This window comes from Sminthopsis crassicaudata, chromosome 2 (assembly GCF_048593235.1).
Source record: "Sminthopsis crassicaudata isolate SCR6 chromosome 2, ASM4859323v1, whole genome shotgun sequence".
In the NCBI taxonomy this organism is placed as follows: Eukaryota; Metazoa; Chordata; class Mammalia; order Dasyuromorphia; family Dasyuridae; genus Sminthopsis; species Sminthopsis crassicaudata.
Genome location: NC_133618.1, coordinates 541752397 through 541775120, shown reverse-complemented (window position 1 = coordinate 541775120; position 22724 = coordinate 541752397). Strand labels below are relative to the sequence as shown.

At 33.3% G+C, this 22724-nt stretch overlaps 1 protein-coding gene across 4 annotated transcripts in view; it reads left to right on the top strand.

The window, feature by feature from the left end:
* TRIP4 (thyroid hormone receptor interactor 4) overlaps positions 1-22724 on the top strand; it is a 51355-nt gene that overhangs the window by 15270 nt on the left and 13361 nt on the right. For all 4 annotated transcript variants that reach the window (XM_074294839.1, XM_074294838.1, XM_074294840.1 and 1 more), the window contains 4 exons: positions 802-928; positions 4510-4697; positions 10932-11056; positions 17309-17400. In XM_074294839.1, coding sequence (XP_074150940.1) covers positions 802-928; positions 4510-4697; positions 10932-11056; positions 17309-17400 — 532 coding nt within the window. The remainder of the gene's footprint in view (positions 1-801; positions 929-4509; positions 4698-10931; positions 11057-17308; positions 17401-22724) is intronic.

The following is a 22724-nucleotide window of genomic DNA, read 5'->3' as shown; positions in this document are numbered from 1 at the left end:
ACTATTTGGAAAGATAAGAGTCTAAATTACTTGATGATAAAACAATAAGAATAGTTGTACAAGCCATACTCTTCTGCATTTGCATTATTTTATAATCACATCTTTATATGTATATACATATATACATATGTGTGTATTAGTGCACATATACATATAATATTTGGTCATTACTTTTCAATCATATTTTCATATATATAAAAGATTTATATAGATGACTACAAATGTATGTATGGCTACATACATCTATATGTAGATATAGATATAAATATAGAATTTAATAATACAAAGTGTAAATATCATGTTAAAAATAGTTGCGGGCTGAGAATATCTGGAAAGGCTTCATAGAGAAAATGGGATTTAAGGTCATTGAGTTTTGGATGCAAATATCTGAAGTAGTGGGATGATTTTTCTCAGAAGGGGGAGTTGAGTGAAAAAGCATGAGGCATTTTTGGCACAAATAAACCAATTTGCTTAGAATGGCATATTCTTTGGAATCCAGATACTCATTTTACTTTTGAAAATAATTACCCTTCTACCCATTCAAATGAATATTTGTGGAATGCCCTTTAAAAAAAAACAAAACTCCCTAGATTTTTACATAACTGATGTTAACTAGGGACTGTGGAGATATTAGTTGAAAACTGGAAGAAAAGAAGATAAAAGGTTCTAGATTTCACTGTTGAAAGGTTATAAATGATAGTTCATGACTAAATTAGTGGGAGAGTCTGAGAGTAGAATTGAAGAACTATGGCTATCAGCTACAGTTTGTAATGACTTCACTCTTTTGGTTTGTTATTACAGATTAGATGAGACAATACAGGCTATCAATTCAGGAGCCTTGAGTAAATCCCTAACAAAACTAGAAGGATCATCTGAAGAGCCTTTGGGAGTTCTAGTGAATCCACGTCTATTCCAGCCTGCACCCTTGGTGAGTACATGTTTCATTTGGTTGCTAATGAGCAAGGGTTGGGCTCAAATGTCTCTTTATACTTTTGATATCATGTGTGTTACTGTCATTGTTTGTATATGACTTTCTTCTCTTGTCCATCTCCTCTGGGCTTGTCTTGTGGTTCTTTATCTCTATTATATCCTCATCTCAGTTTCTCTGAGAAGAGGTGGAATATATTTCTCTCAGTAGAAATATGAATTACTGCATTTTGTATATCTTTGATATTTCTGTATGAAATTCTTCCTGAATTCCTCCAACTGCTACGCTACCCTTTTTCCTAAATCATCTTTTGTCTAAATATTTTTTTAAAGTTATCAGCATAAATATTTTCTTTTATTTTTAAAAAATTTAATAGCATTTTATTTTTCCAAATACATGCAAAGGTAGTTTTCAATATTCTACTTTCTAAAATCTTGTTTTCCAAATTTTTCTCTCTTCTCCCTTTTCCTCCCTCCTTGAAACAGCAAGCGATTCATTATAGATTAAACATGTGCAGTTCTTCTATACATATTTCCATATTCAGCATGCTGTGGAAAAAAAAATATAGATCAAAAGGGGAAAAAAACATGAGAAAGAAAAAAAAAAAACAAGCAAACAAACAACAAAAAGGTGAAAATATTATGCTTTGTTCTACCTGCAGTCTCTGTATTTCTCTCTGTGGAAGTGAATGGCACTTTCCATCACAAGGTTGTTGGAACTGCCTCGAATCACCTCATTGTTGAAAAGAGCCAAATCCATCATAGTTGTTCATTATCACATATTCTTATTACTGCGTACTTTGTTTTCTTGGTTCTGCTCACTTCATTTAGTATCAATTCATAGTCTTTCAGGCTTTTCTGAAATCAGCCTGCTCATCATTTCTCATAGAACAATAATATTCCATTATATTAATATACCATAACTTATTCAATTATTCCTCAGTTGATGGGCATCTCACTCAATTTTCATTTCCTTGTCACTATAAATAGGGTTGCTATAAACATTTTTGCACATGGGGGTCCTTTTTCCCTTTAATTATGAGGCCCAGTAGAAATGGATAAAAGGGTTTGCACAGTTTGATAGCTGTATGGGCATAATTCCAAATGGCTCTCTAGAATGGCTAGATCATTTCACACAGAATGATTAGATTATTTCACAACTCCAGCAACAATATGTTAGTGTCTCAGTTTTCCTATATCCCCTCTAACATTCATCATTGTCATTTCCTGCCATCTTATCCAATCTGAGAGTTGTGAAGTGGTACCTCAAAGTTGTCTTAATTTGTATTTTTCTAATTAATAAGTGACTTAGAGTACTTTTTCATATGACTAGAAATGATGTTAATTTCTTCATTGAAAATTGTTTGTACATATTCTTGGGCCATTTATCATTTGGGGAATGGCTTGTTTTCTTATAAATTTAAATCAATTCTCCATATATTTTAGAAATGAGGCCTTTATCAGAAACAGTGACTATAAAATTTTTTTCTTAGCTTTCTGCTTCTCTTCTAATTTTGACTCTATTGGTTTTGTTTATACAAAACCTTTTTAATTTAATGTAGTAAAACCGATACATTTTGCATTTCATAACGTTTTCTAATTCTTCTTTGGCCATAAATTCTTCTCTTCTCCTACATCTAAAAGTTAGACTATTCCTCATTTTCCTAATTTGTTTATAGTATCACCCTTTATGTTTTAATCATAAAGCCATTTCGACCTTATCTTGGTGTAGGATGTTAGATGTTGGTCAATGCCTTATTTCTGCCATACTATTTTTCAGTTTTCCCAGTAATTTTTGTCAGATAGTTCTTAAACTAGAAGCTAGATGGAGTCTTTGGGTTTATCAGAAAGTACATGACTATAGTTATTGACTATTGTGTCTTGTCAATCTAACCTATTCTACTGATCCATTATTCTATTTCTTAATCAGTATCATCAAATGTTTTTGATGATTACTGCTTTATAATGTAGTTTTAGGTAATATAGCTAGGTCATCTTCCTTTGCCTTTTTTTCATTAATTCTCTTGAAATTCTTGAATTTTTTATTGTTTTTTCTAGCTGTATAAAGTAATTTCTTGGCAGTTTGACTGTTAAATGGCACTGAATAAGTAGATTAATTTAGATAGAATTGTCATTTTTATTATGTTAGCTTGGCTTACTTTAAAATCTTTATATATATTTGTATTTATTCACTTTATATATATGAGTTATATATTTTTATATGTACTTTTATATGTACTTGATGTCTCCTTCATTAGAATGTTAACTCCTTGAGTGCAGCGATTATTTTATTTTTTGTGCTCGTATCCTCTGTGACTAGCACAATTCCTGGCACATAGGAAGGGCATATTAAATGCTTATTGATTGCTTGATCAATAGAGAGCTGACTTGGAAATCAAAAATACTATATTACCACTGACAGATATTGATTGCATCACTTTGGGCTAATCATGTAACTTCTCAGTGTCTCAGATCTTAAGATGTAGAGAAGAAAGGCACTAACTTACACTGGTAGAATGAATCCCCTTACTTTGCTCTATCAGTGAATTCAAGATGTATTTTCTATTTAGACTTACTGTTGGCCTCAGCACATGTCTGGCAGTGCAAGGGGAGATAATTTTAAAGTAACTTGTTACCTATGAGACAAGATAGTTAAACTGCTGTGTTTTTTTCTGTTTTTAGCATGTATATGTAATGTAAGTGTTTGGCTCTACTATTTTGTATGGGAAGAGAGACATGTGGACCAGAATATTGAATCTTTATTTAGATGGTTTAGCTTTTTGGGGAAATTGCTCAGAATCCAACAGTCTCATTGTTTTGATACATAGGAAATGGAAATGGTTCTAGCAATCCTGATCCTCATACAGATGTACAATTATTCTTTAAAGGCAGGGCAGGAATTTTTTGAGAAATACTTTAAAAATTCTGAACTTAATAACCATTAACAAATGTAAGCATTCAGACAACCAAAAATTTTAAATTATACATAAAGCTATAAACTCAAAACTATTAACAATTTTATAAAATTATTTTTTTAAAATTTGTCTTTCTGAATTCTTTGTATTTTTCCTTGAATTTTGACTGTTTTCTTAATATTTGTCATTTCTAATTATATAATATTATATCATCTTAATTATACCACTGTTTATTCATCCATTCTTCTACTTGTGCCATCATTGGATCAAAAGGTGTAATCAGATTTGCATTGCCATATTACTTTCTGAGAGGATTGCATTAACTCATATAATAGCTACTGATACAGACACTTGCATAAAATATGCTGCTCTTAAAAATGAAAAGGGAATGATGAGCTTTTATATCAGACTCTTACCCTTTCATTGGATGTATCCATTTCCATCTATCCTCATTAGGCAAAAATAGATAGAAATTTCTAGATAACTGTTCCCAGTATGATCCCTTTTTTTTACTAAAGTTGAGACTTTGTTGGGAATTTCCATGGTATGTATCTAGTTTTTTATTAACTTTTTGTCCTTTGTAAAAATCATTAAAAGCTGCTATACCTCTGATTACTATATTAAACCTTACACTTTCACTTTTTTTTTTTTTTTTTTTTTTAAATAGTGGGTAGACCAGACAAACTCAGCCCCACAGAGGAAGTCTCTTCTCTCAGCAGGTTCTAATTTGGAACTCAGCTCAGAGAGGAGTCGTCTTCGAATTCAGGATCGAGAATTTCAGGAAATTTCTGATGATGGCTGGTGCCTTAGCATGCACCAGCCCTGGGCCTCTCTGCTTATCAGGGGCATTAAAAGGTAAGGTGATATCCAGAAGAAAGTAGTTATAGTGCTGAGCTTGGTTGAGAGCTAACTTTCTACTGTTAGACCATTCATGAATCCTGGTAGTGTTTGCCACATAATTTTTTGAAGGTGCTGCAATTCCTGTCATGATTATATTAAATACAATGGATGATTTCTAGGCGCCACTCTTGGCATTTTTCAGGCAGAAATATTGAGACACACAGAGGCAAATTCTGTCAAGGAAAGGATGTGGAATACAACTGCTTTCCATCCTGGCATAAAAATCTTATTTTCTTGGCTTTGCTTTTTTATTTTATTTTAAAATTTATTAAAGCTTTTTATTTTCTATGTGTGGCAGCCCTTTTTGTAGTGGCAAGAAACTAGAAACTGAGTGGATGCCCATCAATTGGAGAACGGGTAAACATGTTATGGTATATGAATGTTATAGAATATAATTTTTCTATAAGAAACGATCAGGAGGATGATTTCAGAGAGGCCTGGAGAGACTTACATGAACTAATGCTGAGTGAAATGAGAAGAACCAGGAGATCATTGTACACAACAACAAGATTATACGATGATCAATTCTGATAGTTGTGGTTCTTTTCAACAATGAGATGATCCAGGCCAGTTCTGATAATCTTGTGATGAAGAGAGCCATCTACACAAGAGAGGACTGTGGGAACTGAGTGTGGATTACAATATAGCATTTTCACTACTTTTGTTGTTGTTTAAATTTTTTTTTCTCATTTTTTTTCTTTTTTGATCTGATTTTTCTTTTCTTTTTTTTTTAAGTTTATTTAAAAAAATTTTTATAATTATAATTTTTTGACAGTATATATGCATGAATAATTTTTTTTATAACATTATCCCTTTTATTCATTTTTCCAAATTTTCCCCTCCCTCCCTCTACTCCCTCCCCTAGATGACAGGCAGTTCCATACATTTTACATGTGTTACAGTATAACCTAGATACAATATATGTGTGTAAATCCAATTTTCTTGTTGCAGTTAAGTATTAGATTCCAAAGGGTAGATAGACAGTAGTGCTAACAATTTACATTCACTTCCCAGTGTTCCTTCTCTGGGTGTAGTTGTTTCTGTCCATCATTGATCAACTGGAAGTGAATTGGATCTTCTTTATGTTGAAGATATCTACTTCCATCAGAATACATCTTCATACAGCATTGAAGTGTACAGCGATCTTCTGGTTCTGTTCATTTCACTCAGCATCAGTTCATGTAATTCTCTCCAAGCCTCTCTGTATTCCTCCTGCTGATCATTTCTTACAGAGCAATAATATTCCATAACCTTCATATACCATAATTTATCCAACCATTCTCCAATTGATGGACATCCATTCAGCTTCTAGTTTCTAGCCACTACAAAAAGAGCTGCCATAAACATTTTGGCATATGATCTGATTTTTCTTATTCAGAAAGATAATTATATAAATATGTATGCCTATGTTGGATTTACATATATTTTCATCATATTTAACATATAGTGTTAAATTACTTGCTACCTAGGGGAGGGATTGGGATATTGGAACACAAGGTTTTGCAGGGATCAGTGGTGTAAAATTATCCTTGCATATGTTTTGAATATAAAAAGCTTTAATAAAAATAATAAATGAATGAATAAAAGGCATCTCTTTAAAAAAAAAAGCTTTTTATTTTCAAAACATGTGCATAGTTTTTAACATTCACCCTTGCAAAGCTTTATGTTCCAAATTTTATCTCTCCTTTACCCTTATGTCCTCCCCTAGACAGCAAATAATCCAATATATTATAAACATGTGCAGTTCTTCTATAGATATTTCCACAATTATCATTCTGTACAAGAAAAATCAGATTAAAAAGGGAAAAAAATAAGAAAACAAAATGCAGGCAAACAACCACAAAAAAGAGTGAAAATGCTATGCTGTGATCCACACTCAGTTCCCATAGTCCTCTCTGGATGGCTTTCTTCATCAATGAACAATTGGAACTAGTTTGAATCATCTCATTGTTGAAGAGAGCCACGTCCATAGAATTAATTATTGCATAATCTTGCTGCCATGCATAATAATCTTCTGGTTCTGCTCATTTCATTTAGCATCAGTTCATGTAACTCTCTCTAGGCCTCTCTGAAATTATCCTGCTGATAATTTCTTATAGAACAATAGTATTCCATAACATTCATATACCATAGTTTATCCAGCCATTCTCCAGTTGATGGGCATCCATTCAATTTCCAGTTTCAAGCCAGTACGAAAAGGGTTGCCACAAACATTTTTGCACATATGGGTCCCTTTCCCTCCTTTAAGATCTCTTTGGGATATAAGCTCAGTAGAAACACTGCTGGGTCAAAGGGTATGCACAATTTGATAGCCCTTGGGGCATAGTTCTAAATTGCTGTTCAGAATGATTGGATCAGTTCACAACTCTACCAACAATGTATTAGTGTCCCAGTTTTCCCACATCCCCTCCAACATTTGTCATTATTTTTTTCTGTCATTTAGCCAATCTGAGGTGGTACTTCAGAGTTGTCTTACTTTGTGTTTCTCAGATCAATGATGATTTAGAATACCTTTTCAAATGACTAGAAATGGTTTTAATTTCTTCATCTGAAAATTATCTGTTCATATCCTTTGACCATTTGTCAATTGGAGAATGGCTTGAATTCTTATAAATTTATGTCAGTTCTGTATATATTTTAGAAATGAAGCCTTTATCGAAACCCTTGAATATAAAAAATTTTCCCATTTTGATGCTTCCCTTCTAATCTCATCTTTGTTGGTTTTGTTTGTACAAAATCTTTTTAATTTAATATAATCAAAATTATCCATGTTATATTCAATAATGTACTCTAGTTCTTCTTTGGTCACAAATTCCTTCCTTCTCCACAGATCTGAGAGGTAGACTATATCCTTTGTTCTTCTAATTTGCTTATAATATCACTCTATATGTCCAAATTGGTATAGGGTGTTAGGTGTGGGTCAATGTGGGCCCAATTTTTTCCAATAATTTCTAGTTTTCCCAGCAATTTTTGTCAAATAGCCAGTTCTTATTTTAAAAGCTGGAGTGTTTGGGTTTGTCAAACATTAGATTACTATAGTCATTGACTATTGTGTCTTGTGAACTTAACCTCTTCTACTGATCAACGATTATTTTTTATTGATTTTACTTTTGTAGCACATAATGCAGTACCCTATGTACTTGCTCTTTTCATTTCAGCTTTCAGGTTGTTTTTTTTTTCCCCTTGGGAAATTGACCCAATTTTGTGCATTTTTCTATTTTTTGCTTTAATGAAAAGGAAAAAATGTTCAGCTCTGGAATATCTTTTCTTTGAAAAAAACAAAACCCTGTGATTTGGGGGAGATATTATAGGATAAGACCATTATGATCATAGAATTCAGAACTGGAATGATTGTAAAAGGTCATTTACTTTAATGCCTTAATTTTACGGGGCTTGGATTAGGTGACTTGCCTACAGACTTTCCTTGATATTGTTGTTTTATCTGATTTCTAGTAGACCTTGTGAAAAATTGATATTTGTTATAACTTTCTTTACCCTAATATTGGAATTATCTTTTGGTCGTATTTTATTAATGATGCCCTGGATTCCATTCTTGCAAGAGTCCTTGGGAATTGTTTTAGGCAGGTTTTTATTACCCTCATTTGACAGTTGAAAAAGCAGAGATGCAGAAAAGGAATTACACAGACCAGATGACACTGCTAATAAGTGAAAGAACTGGTACTAGAGCTTAGTTCTTAATTCATAATTCATTGTATTTCTTTTTCCATTCTGCTGCAGCAGAATGCACGCTCCCAGAAAGTGAGTGATCAGTTTTTGTTTGATTGGTCATAAGACAAGAATAAAACATAATAGTTATGATTTCCTTCCCAAGTTAATGCCTGTCATGATTACCCTCAGTCCTGTAGATTTCTGGTATCTGGAGATGCCTTTGACTAAAAATTTCATCTTTCCTTTGCATTGTACTAGGGACTAGCGGGTCTACATCTGTTTTCCAGACTGACTAGGCCCTCAGAAGTCTGTTTTACACATTTCTTTCTCTGGAACGTGGGTGTCTTCCTTTCCCAGTGTAAATAACAGAACAGCTTGTTCTTTGCTGAGGAAGGCAGAATGTTTACATTTCATTCTATTTTGGATCTAATTCAGCCAGTTTTTACAACTGAAAAGAACAGAACAAGCAGAACCCAATGGCACAATTACTAATACCACAAAAATAAAATAGATGACTCTGGTCTTGTTTGTGGAGAAGAGTATAGTTCTTGAGAACTTTCAAGCCTGGAGAAGACCACCTTTGATCTTATTTGGTATTCACAGCAGAGACACAGAAACTTTATTAATAACAGAAAACCAAAAACATTATACATACCCTAATCTCAAATGACAGTATCAAATAATAGTTTGGGCAGTACTTTCAGAAATATTTATCCCATTTGATTAAAGTGAAGGAGAAACATATTCTTGTGATTCCTTCATACTACTAAAATGTTTTAATATGAATGGAATAGGAAATTAATACATTCTTTTTTCTCTGCCAAAAGGAAAATATGTTCATATTAATCAACATTTTTTGAATGTCTACAAAAATTGTAGCATTAAAATCGACATATTTATGGTTACATTTTAAAAGAGCAAATGAGAAAAAAAAATCTAAATACAATGATAAAAATTTTTCTTGTAAAGTTTTGTCTTTGTTTTTGTTTGTCTAAAACAGAGCTTCTTAAACTTTTTCTACTCCTTTTCAACCAAGAAATTTTTATGCAACTCTTAGTATATCCATATAGTATAGAAATCAAACATTTACTGATAATAAAGCATAAATTTCATGACCCCCATGTTCATTTACAATACCCTATATGGAGTCATAAACCATAGTTTAAGAGCTCAGATCTAAAATACACACATACACACACACACACACACACACAAATATGTGTAAGTATATAAGGGCAAAAGCCATTCCCCAAAGAGTAAGTGGTCAAAGGATTTGAAGAAACAGCTTTCAAAAGAAATGCAAATTGTTAACAATCACATAAAAGAATGTTTCAAATCTCTCATAATAAGAGAAATACAAATTAAAATCCCTGAGATTATATTTCACAATCTGAAAATTGGCAAATTTGATGAGAGATGAAAATGGTCATTGTTGGAAGATGTTGTAAGAAGATATGCATTCTAGTATATTATCAGTAGAACTATGAATCACTACAATCATTTTGGGAAGCAGTTTGGACCAATGTAAATAAGACATCCACCCTTATTTAGAGATTTTGGTATTAGGCTTCTTCCCCAAGAAGCCCCTAGTAAAAAGTAAATCACTATATACAACAAAATATTTATAGCAGCACTTTTTGTGATAGTAAAAAATTAAAAACAAGGTAGCTGCTCATCAGTTGGAAAATGGCTAAACAAATTGGTACTTGAATGTAATGAAATATTTTTGGACTGAAATGTGTGTGATGAATACAAATAAGCATGGAAAGATCTATATGAACTGATGCAAAGCAAAGTAAGCTGAGCCAAGGAAACATTATACACCATGACTATAACAATGTAAATTATTTTATGGAAAGAATGCCAACAAAAAAATCATTAGCAAAAAAGAACAAATCTGTCTCAAAAGAAGAGAGATGAACCTCAACTCTCACCATCATACTCCATTGCAGAGGTTCAAGAGTCGATAGTATGGCAAAATGCACATATTTTCATACATTTTTGATGTATTGATTAGTTATGGTTATGTTTTTCCCTCTGTTTTTAATTTTTTTTAATCTTCAAAAATATGAATTGTTATGTGGAATGGCCCTCTGGGAGAGGGAGGAGGAAGAAAGATACTTTAGGAAATATGGCTATATGAAAAAAACCTTAAAGGACAGAAAAACACAAAAGAGAGGAAGGATGCAATAAGCAAGAAGAAGATCTGTCTTTGTTCACAGTAGAAGTAAGACTCTAATTTGTGACTGGATGGAGAAATAAGATTACTTGGGAACAAGGTCTTTTTTATGGGTAATAGGAGAAACCATGAGAACAAAAGTGAATTGTGGAATAAGAATGTATTCACAAGTTATTTCTTGGGATAAGATTTGTATGCCAAGATTTTTGTCTTAATTCAAGACTGTAAAAGTTTCCAGTTGAACAAATCTTACTCAAATTAGATAAGCTTTATTCAAGACTTATGGAATCCTCCCCAAACTGCTAATTAGTTTCTTTCTGCTCAAATTTTATCCCTTTTAGAGTGGAGGGCAGAACCTGGTACACATCTCACAGAGGAAGACTATGGATAGCTGCAGCTGCCAAAAGACCTTCTTCTCAAGAAATCTCAGAACTACAAAATACATATCGCCTTCTTCTTGGAAAAGGTAACTTCCTTTTGTGTGAATGTCATAAAGATGGATATTATTAGCTAAAATTGAATTAGCTGTTTCATTTTATTTTCACTTTACTCTTATTTGTTTCTAGTTTTTTTCTGGATGGAAGGAAAATTTATCTGTACACAATCTTTTCTTTACAGCATGTCAGGATCAACTGTTTTATAACTTAGATTATCAAATAACATACTTTAAGTATTTCTTTTGTGAACCTGAAATAAATGTTTAAAAAAAAAAAAAAAGAAATGTTAGTCTTGGTTATCTGTGAGTATCTTTTTGGTGTGTGAGAAAGCTGGTAATTCTGACATTTGAATGTAAAAGTAAAATGTTTGTTGGGAACTCTATAATCCTTGGATTGGGAAGATCTTCGTCAAGTAGATAGAGTTGGTTGGCATATGTAGTAGAAAGCAAGTGAAGATTTCCAAACATGTATGCCCTTCAGTTCTTTTGAACTTTTTTTCTTCATACTTCTTACTTCATATGGTGGTCATAAGGGGAAAATTGAGGTAAGAACTATAGTATTTTCATATTTCTGTGATCTCATCAATGTGCATACTTTCTGAAGTGAGATATGGAACAATCTAATCTATTCATACCCTCTCATCCTGCATAAATTTTGATTATATCATTCTTCAAAAGCGATCCACACAGTATGCTGGGAGCTTTTAAGTTCTCTTGATAATTAAGAATAAGAACTGTCCATTCTGATGGAATTCATGTCTGATTGACATTTTTTACATTTTGTTTCATTTTAACATAAGGGCAGCTGAGTTGCACAGTGGATAGAGCATCAGTTCTAGAATCAAGAAGACCTGAGTTCAAATGTAGCTTCAGACACTAGCTAGGGGACCCTGAGCAAATCACTGAACCCTAACAAAAAACAAATATCAAAAATTAACATAAGGGAAGCTAGGTGTTATGGTGGATAGAATGTTGGACCTGAAATTAGGAAGACCTTACTTAAAATTTGGCCTTAGGCACTGGCTATGTGAGCAAATTATTTCACTTCAATTTGCCTTATTTCCTTAACTGTAAGATGAGAATAATAATACCTTTCCTGAATTCTTGTGATGATCAAATGACATAATTGTAAAGCACTTGTCATTCTAAGCACTATATAAAAGTTACCTATCATTATTAACATATTTTGGATCTCTTCTCTCTTTTTAGATGGGAGCCTTTAAATAGTAGGTTGCTATGCTTAATCAAATGCAGCTATATTATCACTAAAAAATAACCATTGTGGAATCTTCTTCCTTTATATCCAGTAGTGTGACTGTAAAGATATAATTGACAATATAACAACATTTTCCTTTTTCTTACCTTTATCAATGATACCCTTGATGCATATATGACTTATTTTTATTAAAATTTTGTAGATAATGAGTAAGTGAGCATTTGAGTTGATTTTTATTTTTTCTCAAATATCTTTTTTTGTTTTACAGATCCACAATTTTTTTCAGGAGTCTTTCTGACGTCTTGAGAATCTGTCCCTTTATCCTTTAACAATTGCATCCCCTCATAGGCAAATCTTCAATCATTCTACCCACCTCTTTTTTTTATTTCTTTAGTGATATTTCTGTTTCCTCATTTAACATATCAGGTACTCTGATGTTTGCCCATAAGAATCTTTATTTTTCTTGCTCCTATCCTTCAAATTTCAACCTTAAATGCCATTTTGATGGACATAATTAATCAAGTCTCTCACCAAGCTTTCTGAAAACTTATTTTTCCCTATAATGCTGTTTTATGAGTTTTTAATCTTCCATTTTTTTCTGTAAGAGTTTTCACATGAGTTCACATTCTACATTGATCTTTCCCCCTGGTTGCTGGGAGATAGTAGGGTTTGCTAGCTGAGGCCATTTCTGTTCTTTTTTGGCCTTATGATGATTGATTTAAATCAATTAAATGTCCTTAGGGAAGGGTACTAGCCTATGTCGATATTTGTTCTTTCATCTAGTTCCCTTTTTTTGGCAGCAGCAGCTTATTTAAACAAGTCAGTTGCATGCCATAGTTTCTTATTTGTATTATTCTACTGGTATTGATTTTGACCTTTATTCTCATAAGTCAATGGCCTTTTTATACACAAGAGAGCTGATTTGAAAATTTCTTGTAAATACTAACCAGTCATTTCCTCTCCATTAAAATGTAATTAACTTCATTTTTAATGATATTAATTGATGTTCACTACATCTTATGCCCCATTTCCTCTGAAAGAACATATGAGACTTTTGTACTATAAAGCATAGTCATAGGTCAACTTTTGCCCTTATTTTTTGTTCCTGTGCTATGTTTTTCACCCTCTATTATTATAGGCATCTTTGCTTTAAAGTCATGGAGTTTAAGATATATGCTGACTTAATTTGAAAGGTCTTACTGATAATTTTAGAATTATTCTGCATCTTTTACAATAGACATTGATGCAGATAATTGCACTTATTTTCACGGTAATCCCTTTGTTCATTCTTCTCATGAGCACTGCCATATGATTTCATTGAGTAATTCAGGATAGAAGGTAGATCCAACGTGGTGGAGTAAAGGCTCAACCTCTCCCCCAAACCACTTCAAATTCTTTTAAAAATGACTCCAAATAAATTCTAGAGCACTAGAATACCCAGAAAGACAGAGTAGAACATTTTCTGGCTGAAGGCAACTTTAGAAAGTAAGCAGCAAAGGTCTGTGACTCCAGAGTGGGAGTCCAGAGTGCATCCCTGGTCCCAGCCCCCACCTCAGCCTTGACCCCCTATCCCCACCCCACACCACCAGAGCAGTTCTAGGGACTTCTAAATCAGCTTCAGTATTGGTGGTTTCTAGACCTTACAGCCCAGAGACACCAAACTTGAAAGGTCAGCAGAAAAGGTCTGTGGAGCCACAGTGGGAGCCAGCACAGGACAAGCCCCAGCCTCAGTGCCAGCCCCAGCATCAGCAGAGCATGACCCTGCTGTTTCAGCACACTAGATCTTACAGCTACAGTGGGGTGGGGATACTGCTAACAGCTCCAGGGCAAAAAAGAGGGCTTGTGGTTTGGTCCCTAGAAGCATCTTGGAGGACAGCACAAACCCCCTGAAGCTTGGGACAGTGCACCCTCCACCCTGGAAACAGAACCCTACTTTAACAAAGAGTAAAATGTCAAGTAATAAGCTAGGGAAATGAGCAGGCAGGGGAAAAAGTTTCTGACCATAGAAAGTTACTAAAGTGACGAGATCAAAACACACTTAAGTAATCCAGGAAATGATACTTCTTGTTGCTATAGGATACACAACAAAGGCAACTCACTACTTGATTTTCCCAAGTTGAATCTCTGACCTATCTTTCCATATAATTGCAACTTTCTTTTGTCTTCTGGTTTTATTTCTAGTGAAAATGTCATGATTGATATGATTCCATACTTTTAGTAATGTATCTACTCATTGAGTATTTGAAAAAGCTTTCTTATTTAGATTATCAGTAGCTATTGTTTGTAGAGGGTCTGATGGGAATGTTAGTATTCTCTGCCCACTCTGCTCCCATTCCACCCTTATTGTCCAAGAAGTAGAAAGAGATCCAGGATTAAGTTGAGGCAAAGTTAAAATTATGGTGTAACATTATTTCTATACTTCAGGCCTCATCAAAAATCAATAATAAACATATATTTCCTTTAAATGGTAGTATTTTGGCTTTTTATAATTTCTTTTTGCCAGGAAAATAATTTTTTTCTCGATATCTCTGGCAGCTGCCTTTCTTTATTGCCAAATCTGCACTTGTCTTAAGGATCATATACATAATGTTATTCACAGGCCAGATACAGCCTGCTTGAGAATTTCAGCAAAAAAAAAAGGTGTCTACTTAGCTAGCATGAACGCATCAGTAGATTAGTAGTTCTTAACTACCTGGAATGTCTGAATCTGTGCCCAAATTCTGTGCCTAATATTTGAGTTTCTTTCTCTCAGAAAGCACATTTTCTTTCACAGAATTGTTAAAATCAATATTATAAAGAATCATCAATAAGCCTAGAGTCAAAATTTACATATACTTTTTGACTCAGTACACCTGGCAGTGCTCAAAAGTAGTTTAAGCTATTAAATTTAATTATTTTCATTGAGTTGATTAAGACTGGTCAATAACTAGCATTAGCTGCAACCTTTTGTTCATTCATTCATTTATTTTTTGGTGAGGCACTTGGGATCAAGTGACTTGTCTAAGGTCATGCTTCTAGTGTTAAGTGTGTGAGTAGGGATTTTAAATTCAGGTCCTCCTGACTTCAGGACTGGTGTGCCAACTAGCTGCTCCCAGGACTTTTCTTTTTTTTTGTTTTTTAGCTATAAACTTTTATATGAATAAAGTTGAAAAATGTTTGGACTGCTTTTATGTTATTGCTAAAACATTCATTTTTTTGCTTTGCTCACCAACCATGTATTTTACTATTGATATCAATAAAAAAAGTCACCATGAGCTGCACAAATGGATTTTTAATCATGTAGCTCTTACTAAAAAAATTTGGGTACCTCTGATCTTTGAAATTCAGCAAATTTGAAATGCAAAAGATGACACTGAGGGACAATGAAATGTAAATTGCTCGAGGCTGAGGATTCTGTCATCTTTATAATAAGTTAATTATTAAATTTTTTTTTGTCAATGGAGAGTCAACAGTGTCTAGAACTACTGGAATGTGAAACGAATGGTATGTGAAAATTATAAGAATTATAAGGAAAAATATTCATGTGGAAAGACAAACACACTAAAGTACTTTTTGTGGAGTTGTAAATTGATCCAATTATTCTTTTTTTTTTTTTTTTAATTTTTTAATTTTTTTATTTTTGTATTCATTTTTCCAAATTACCCCCCCTTCTTCTATTCCCTCCCCCCAATGACAGGCAATCCCATACATTTTACATGTGTTACAATATAGTCTAGGTACAATACATGTGTGTGAATATCATTTTCTTGTATGCACAATAAACATTAGATTCCGAAGGTACATGCAACCTGGGCAGACAGATATTAGTGCTAACAATTTACATTCACTTCCCAGTGTTTCTTCTCTGGGTGTAGCTACCTCTGTCCATCATTGATCAACTGGAAGTGAGTTGGTTGATCCAATTATTCTGAATAACAGTTTGGGATTATGCTAAGAAAGTGACTTAATTGATTATATTCTTTGACCCAGTGTTCTGCTGCCTTAGTCATATACTCCAGAAAGGTCAATGAAGCATGGCTAAGGAATTTGTGGTATGTGTGTATGTAATGGAATAGTATTAGTACCTACAGGTAGAGGAGAGCAGTGAATATAAGAAATACAAAGAAATATTGAGACATTTATATTAGAATAACAGATTCATCCATTTGGAGCTGAAAGTAACCTTAGAAGCCATCAAATTCAACCTTCCATCATTTTGTAGAAGAGGAAACCAAGGATTTGAAACTGAACTAATACAAAGTAACATAAGAAGATTCAGCAAAACAGTGTACACAATGACCACAACAATGAAACAATTAAGAAATATATGCTATGAAATTATAATGACCAAGGCTCTCCCAAAGATTTGTGAGAAACCACTTCCCCTGCATCTTTGTAGAGATGTGGGAGACTATAGGGTGTGATATAATATTAGGTTTTTTCTATATGTTGGTTGGTTTTACTGAAACTTTTTTTCTCTTTTTTTGTTTTATGACATAAGGGATCGCTTTTTGGGGGAAGGAAGGGGGAAGAAATATTAGAAAACTTAAGTAAAATGAAATCACAAGATATAAATAAAAACTTTTTTAAAGGAAAAATATTGTCAGTTCTATATATCTTTTGGTAGATAAAATCAGGAACTCATCAGATTTTTCTTAAAATAAAAAAAAAAAAAAAGAATTGTGTCAAATAAACACCTCATCAAATTCCTTGACTCTCCATGGTTATACCAATGGAAAAATTTGTTGTTCGGTCATTTTAGTTCTATCTGACTCTTCATGACCAGATTTTGAATTTTCTTGGTAAAGAGATACTACAGTGGTTAGTCATTTTCCTTCTCCATCTTATTTTACAGATGAGGAAACTGAGGAAAACAGTGAAGTGGCTTGTCTAAGATCATGTAGCCAATAAATGCCTGATGCCAGATTTGTATTCAGGTCTTTCTCACTCTAGAATTTGCATTCTATCCACAGTGCCACTTTGCTGCCCAAGGAAAAGTTATCCCTCTATAATTTAAAACAGGTTTCTGAAGTGCACTATCAGAGAAAACATTTATATAATTGTTTTTTTTTATATTCTTGATTCAGATTTGGAATTTCCCAGTGATTATCCATCAGGATGTCTTCTTGGTTGTGTGGATTTGAATGACTGCTTGCCTCAAGAGCAATTTAAAGAACAGGTGAGTGGATGATACTTATGTAGGAAGATCTTTGGTTTGTTTCCTTTAAAATGTACTAATGGAATTAACCTGCAAATAAATGCTTCATTATTGAAATGTAAAAACACAATTTGTTGTAGTGAAAAATGAAAGACCCTAAATATGAGGTCAGATTAACCTAGTTTAAATCCGGAATCTTTTACTTACCTGGTTCCTTGACAAATCATTTATATTTCACTGCTTATTTTTATTTCATCTGAAAAATGAGAAGAGGAAAATAGAAGGGATGATTGTGAATTGACACAGGAAATCTAAATTCTTTTCTTGCTCATAGTCTTATATCCTAGATAACATCAAGTGGATTTAGACAGATGTGAAGAAGCTTATGCAAAGTTAGTGCTGGGGAATGAAAAAACAAAGCAACAAATGAAAAAACTTAAATAATTCTTATTATGTATCAGTTCTACATTGTTGGGAAAAAAGAAAATTATCAATCTGTTCCTGGCACTTTCCTATAATAAAAAAAGAAACTAAAACATTGTTATCAAAATCTTAGCAACAAATGTGACAAGACTTTCTTTCCTTCCCCACCAATTATTTTTCTTTTTGTGAAAAGAAGGATCTGATTATCAAACTGATTAATTTATTGGATAATAGAATGTAATTGATGATGTTCTTGGGGCAAACAGTCCAAGCTACAGACTTATGCTTATGGCTAATATATTTTAAGGATCAGCCTTGACTTTAATTTTGTCTTTTGTCTTTATTAAGTTTGACCTAATTAAATTAGAATGTTTTGAACAGCAGAGGGAGCTGAAGGCCTTTGGGATAAAGTCTTAATATCTAGTGTCTCAGGGTTTATAAATTGACATTCTGGAAGAAATCCAAAGTGAGGAAGTTCATCCCCTGGATCATGCTTTAATTGCTTTCTTAACGGTCTAGCTTTCTGTATAGCTGTATAGCTTGTTTTGTTACTAGAAAGGAAATGTTCTTTAGCTGAATAATTTTCAGTGGAACTTTTTTCCTTTCCAGCTTTTTTGTCTTTTTTTTGTTTTTATCTTATTACCTTCCTTTTTGTATTTCTTCCCTGCTTCTCGTGTCTATAGAGAATTTTTTTTTAAATAGCTTTTTATTTACAAGATATATGCATGGGTAATTTTCCAGCATTGATAATTGCAAAACCTTTTGTTCCAGTTTTTCCTCTCCTTCTCTCCACCCCTTTCCCCAGATGGCAGGTTGACCAATATATGTAAAATATGTTAAAGTATAAGTTAAATACAATATATGTATACATGTCCATACAGTTATTTTGCTGTTCAAAAAGAATCGGTCTTTGAAATAGTATACAATTAACTTGTGAAGGAAATCGAAAATGCAGGTGGACAAAATCTATAGAGAGTTTTAGAAGATAAAAGCTATTTTCTTTATGTCCCCCAAATAACATTTCTCCTAAGGTCTACTTGCTCTTATTTTTGTTTGATGATAATGTCTCTTTAATCCTGTTTTGTGTGTAAACAGTGTTATATTCATGTTTTATACATATACACACCCAATTATTTATTCTCTGTCTTTTCTGTACTCTTTCCATTAAACACTGGGACTTAGATCTAGGCAAAATTATGAAGTAAAAACAATCTTGTCTTCATATCTTCCCCTATCCATCATGCCTGTTTCAATTTTCTTTTTATGATTTTTTTCAATTTTAGAGAAAAATCACTAGCAGATTTGTGTGAATTATTTTAATATTATACAATCCCAATTAATTTACATTTCAAGAGAATCTCATCAGATTTCTGATGCTACCTTATTTGTCTGTGAGAGAGAATTAGTAGATTTAGACTTTTGGTGTTGATGCTTTCTTCCCCTCCAATTATAGGCAACAGGCATAGGATCATATCTACCAGTTTTGTTTTGTCTTTTTTCTTTTCCAGCCTCTCTAAATTAGCAAGAAAGGGGTGGAAGACTTGCATTCAGTAGTATAAAGTACTTTTGGAATAATAGAAATAGTCAATAACAGACCACTTGGCTCTTTAGAAGTGTCCAATGAGGTCAGCACTTTTTATCATCTTTAGGTTTTATAATATTTTCTTTTCTAAGGGTGTGAGTCACCTCTGGATCTGCAGCAATTCACCCATCTGTTCCCAGCTGTAGAAACTGGCAACTCACTTAATGAATTCCCTTGATTTTTAGCATTATATCAAATTGCCTGAAGCTTATAGTTTTTTTCATCATCAGAAACAAGTACCCAATTCCCCTAGTGTCAACCTTTTCACTTTTTTTCCTTTGTAATTGAGCACAATACTTGAAAAATCAAGCTCTTCTGATACTTAAAAAATGGAGATGGGTTATTCCTTAAGCTACATTCGATTGGACTTCTGATAAAAAGACTAAAGATAATTCTAAAGATAGGCAGATACTCTGATAAATGCTCATGCCTTCATGGGAATCCTGAAACTTACAGTCTTATTCTGGGTTTCCTCATCTTAACTATTTTTAAAAGATCTGACTTGTGAACTGCTAAGATTATCCAGATGGCCTACCTGGGTCTGTTTGGAGTAATATTTCTTAAGGTATGGGAATAGTATCATTTCTCTCTTCTGAGAAAGTAGAGGTGTCAGGTAGGAAAGAAGACTAAATCCAGGCCTGTTATGCTACCCCTTTTATTTTTATAACTGTGAAAGCAACACTTCCTAATTTAGTTCATAAACCTGCTGTTCCCTACAGCCTTAAAAGGTCCATTTTTCACCACATATTGTATGTTGTCTTAGACATTTTTGGGAAGCAGCATGGTACAGATTAATATTAGGTACATATCTGGATTCAAATTCTATCTCACATAGCTCTGTGAATTTGAGCAAAGCGCTTACCCTCTCTGTGCCTTGGTTCTTTCATTTGTTATCATTTCCTCATTATTATCTGGATTTAATTATCCTTATAAAATCTACCTCATTGAGTTATTGTAAGGATCAAATGAAATAATTTATGTAAAGTGATTTGCAAACCTTAGAGTACTATGTAAACATTTTCTCTTATTATTAGAATATGAATACCAAGGCAGGGGTTTTAAACTTAAAATTTTATATGACTTTGGTCAGTTCTCTTCTCTGTTTTATTGCCTAGTTTCCCTTTCCTCAGCCCAGCACTGTTATTTATTTCCCTGTCTTGTGGCCTTGGCCTTTCCTAGATAAGTTAAAATATTGTACACATTAACTGTTCTTTGGTATAATGTGATCGTCTGAGTGTCTGAAATCCAAGGAGAGGTTTTATTAGTGGAAGTTTTAAAGTCAAGTGTGGCTATACTCGGTAAGTGGCTGTTAAAATGTGTGTATAAAATGTTTTTCCCCAGACTGAGAACATATCTGCCTTTCATCCCCCCTGGGTAGTGTGGCTGGCATGGTTATTCCATGCCAAAAGGAATCCCTCTGGGCTTCTCAACAGTGGCAAGTGCTCAGCCCTCACAAGAGTAGGAGTGAAACTAAGAGACCTTAAGGGCTCAACTGTGGAGAGAAAGGGAAAGGATGGCTATCTAGTAAAGCTTTTCTTGCATTCCCCTGGAAGAAACCCATGCTGTTTGCCAGCATTTTATCTGCCAACAGCAGATGTAAGCTCTCAAAAACAGCAGGGAGGATGTTGACTGTAACAATGCATCAAGGCTTTGGTTTGTAACCTCAAGAGTAAGGCAGTTAACTTTTTTTTTTTTTTTTTTTTTTTTTTTTTTTTTTTTTTTTTTTTAACAAAAGACATTTTGATTGCCAAATCCATAACCATTAGCAGCTGTGGTTGTGAGCAGAGCTTTCTCCTCACACGGTGTAGTCTAGACCTAACAGGCTTTCAAACAAAAATGTTGGGTTGGTGACTTTTGTTTCTATGTGTAAATTTATATGTGCTATTTTTATTGCTATATTCAGTGACCAATCTGATCTATCTGAAATTTCAAGTATCAATGATTATTTATTTTTCTGAACTGAAGCCATCATCCTATTGTTTGCTGCTGACCTTAGTTCATTCTTTCTTCTGACTAGCATAATAATCAAGACTTCAAATCCATGCTAAGGCGATTCTGCTACTAAATACTTTTGTGCTGTTGCTGTGATATCAATAGGAGAAGGGCAGTTGTCCAGTGAGGAAAAAGATTTTTAATTGTATTCCTTTCTGTGATGGTGTTCAAGCTGAAAGAATTTAACTTTCTAAAATTAGAGTAAAAGGTTTCTATGCAAGTGAGTTTTACATGTATTGTTCTACCTGCCATTTGGGGGAGGGGGTTGGTGGAAGAAGGGGAAAAGTTGGAACAGAAGGTTTTGCAAGGGTCAATGCTGAAAAATTATCCATGCATATATCTTGTAAATAAAAAACTATAATTAAAAAAAAAAGAGTTTTATAAAAATCAGGATACCAGTGTGAAACTGAAAAAGAAATTAAAAGATAAAGGAAACAATATTTTAGCCTAACAAAATTAGGTGCTAGATTTCTATTTGTCTAAAAATGTGCAAATGTTTCTCCTAGTCTTCTACTGTGAAAAAACTTCTTAGGATTTAGACCTAGAAATCCAAAGGAGGTAAAGTCAGTGTATGTCAGCAAAGTCTTCACCTAATGAGGATCTTTCACAATTCTTTGAGAACCTAAATGTAACAGAAAACCATTGGTACTCTGGGCAGTTTTCTTAAAATCCCAGCATATTTCTTTGGGATTAAGTGAATTTTCAGGATTCCCATGAAGGCATGAGCATTTATCAGAGTATCTGTCTATCTTTAGAATTATCTTTAATCTTTTTATCAGAAGTTCATTCGAATGTGGATTACATTAATTGTAGTTTCCCCATTACTCTTTGAACTTAAAATAAAATTTTAAATTAATTTTTAATTTAAATAAATAAATAAGCCAAGGCCACTAAGATTTGATTTGCTTGGGGTTACTAGTGTCCTCTATACTATGTAGTTTAGTTTATAGGAACCTGCATTGCAAATATAAAACTTGGAGTTTTATATTTTCTAATTTGTGATTTGAGTGATTCAAGAGCCTTTATTAGTTTCATTGTCTTGAAACTTTTCAGGACTATACAAGAGAAGTTTTTTGGTTTTGCTTCTGTGATTTTCATTAATTAGACAATAAGCATTTATTAAGTACCTGCTATGTGCCAGGCACTACTGGGTGCTGAAACAAGAAAGATAAAAATAAAAGTCCCTACCTTCAAGGAGTTCACATTATGTTAGGGAAAAATGACTTTTCTATTTATACAAAATAGTACAAGGTAATGGGTAAGTAAGTGGGTGAGGGCAGTTCCGTAAGTTTGTGGGTAAGAGGACAGGCCTTGTACAATAGGCTAGGTTTGAGCTAGGCTTTGAAGG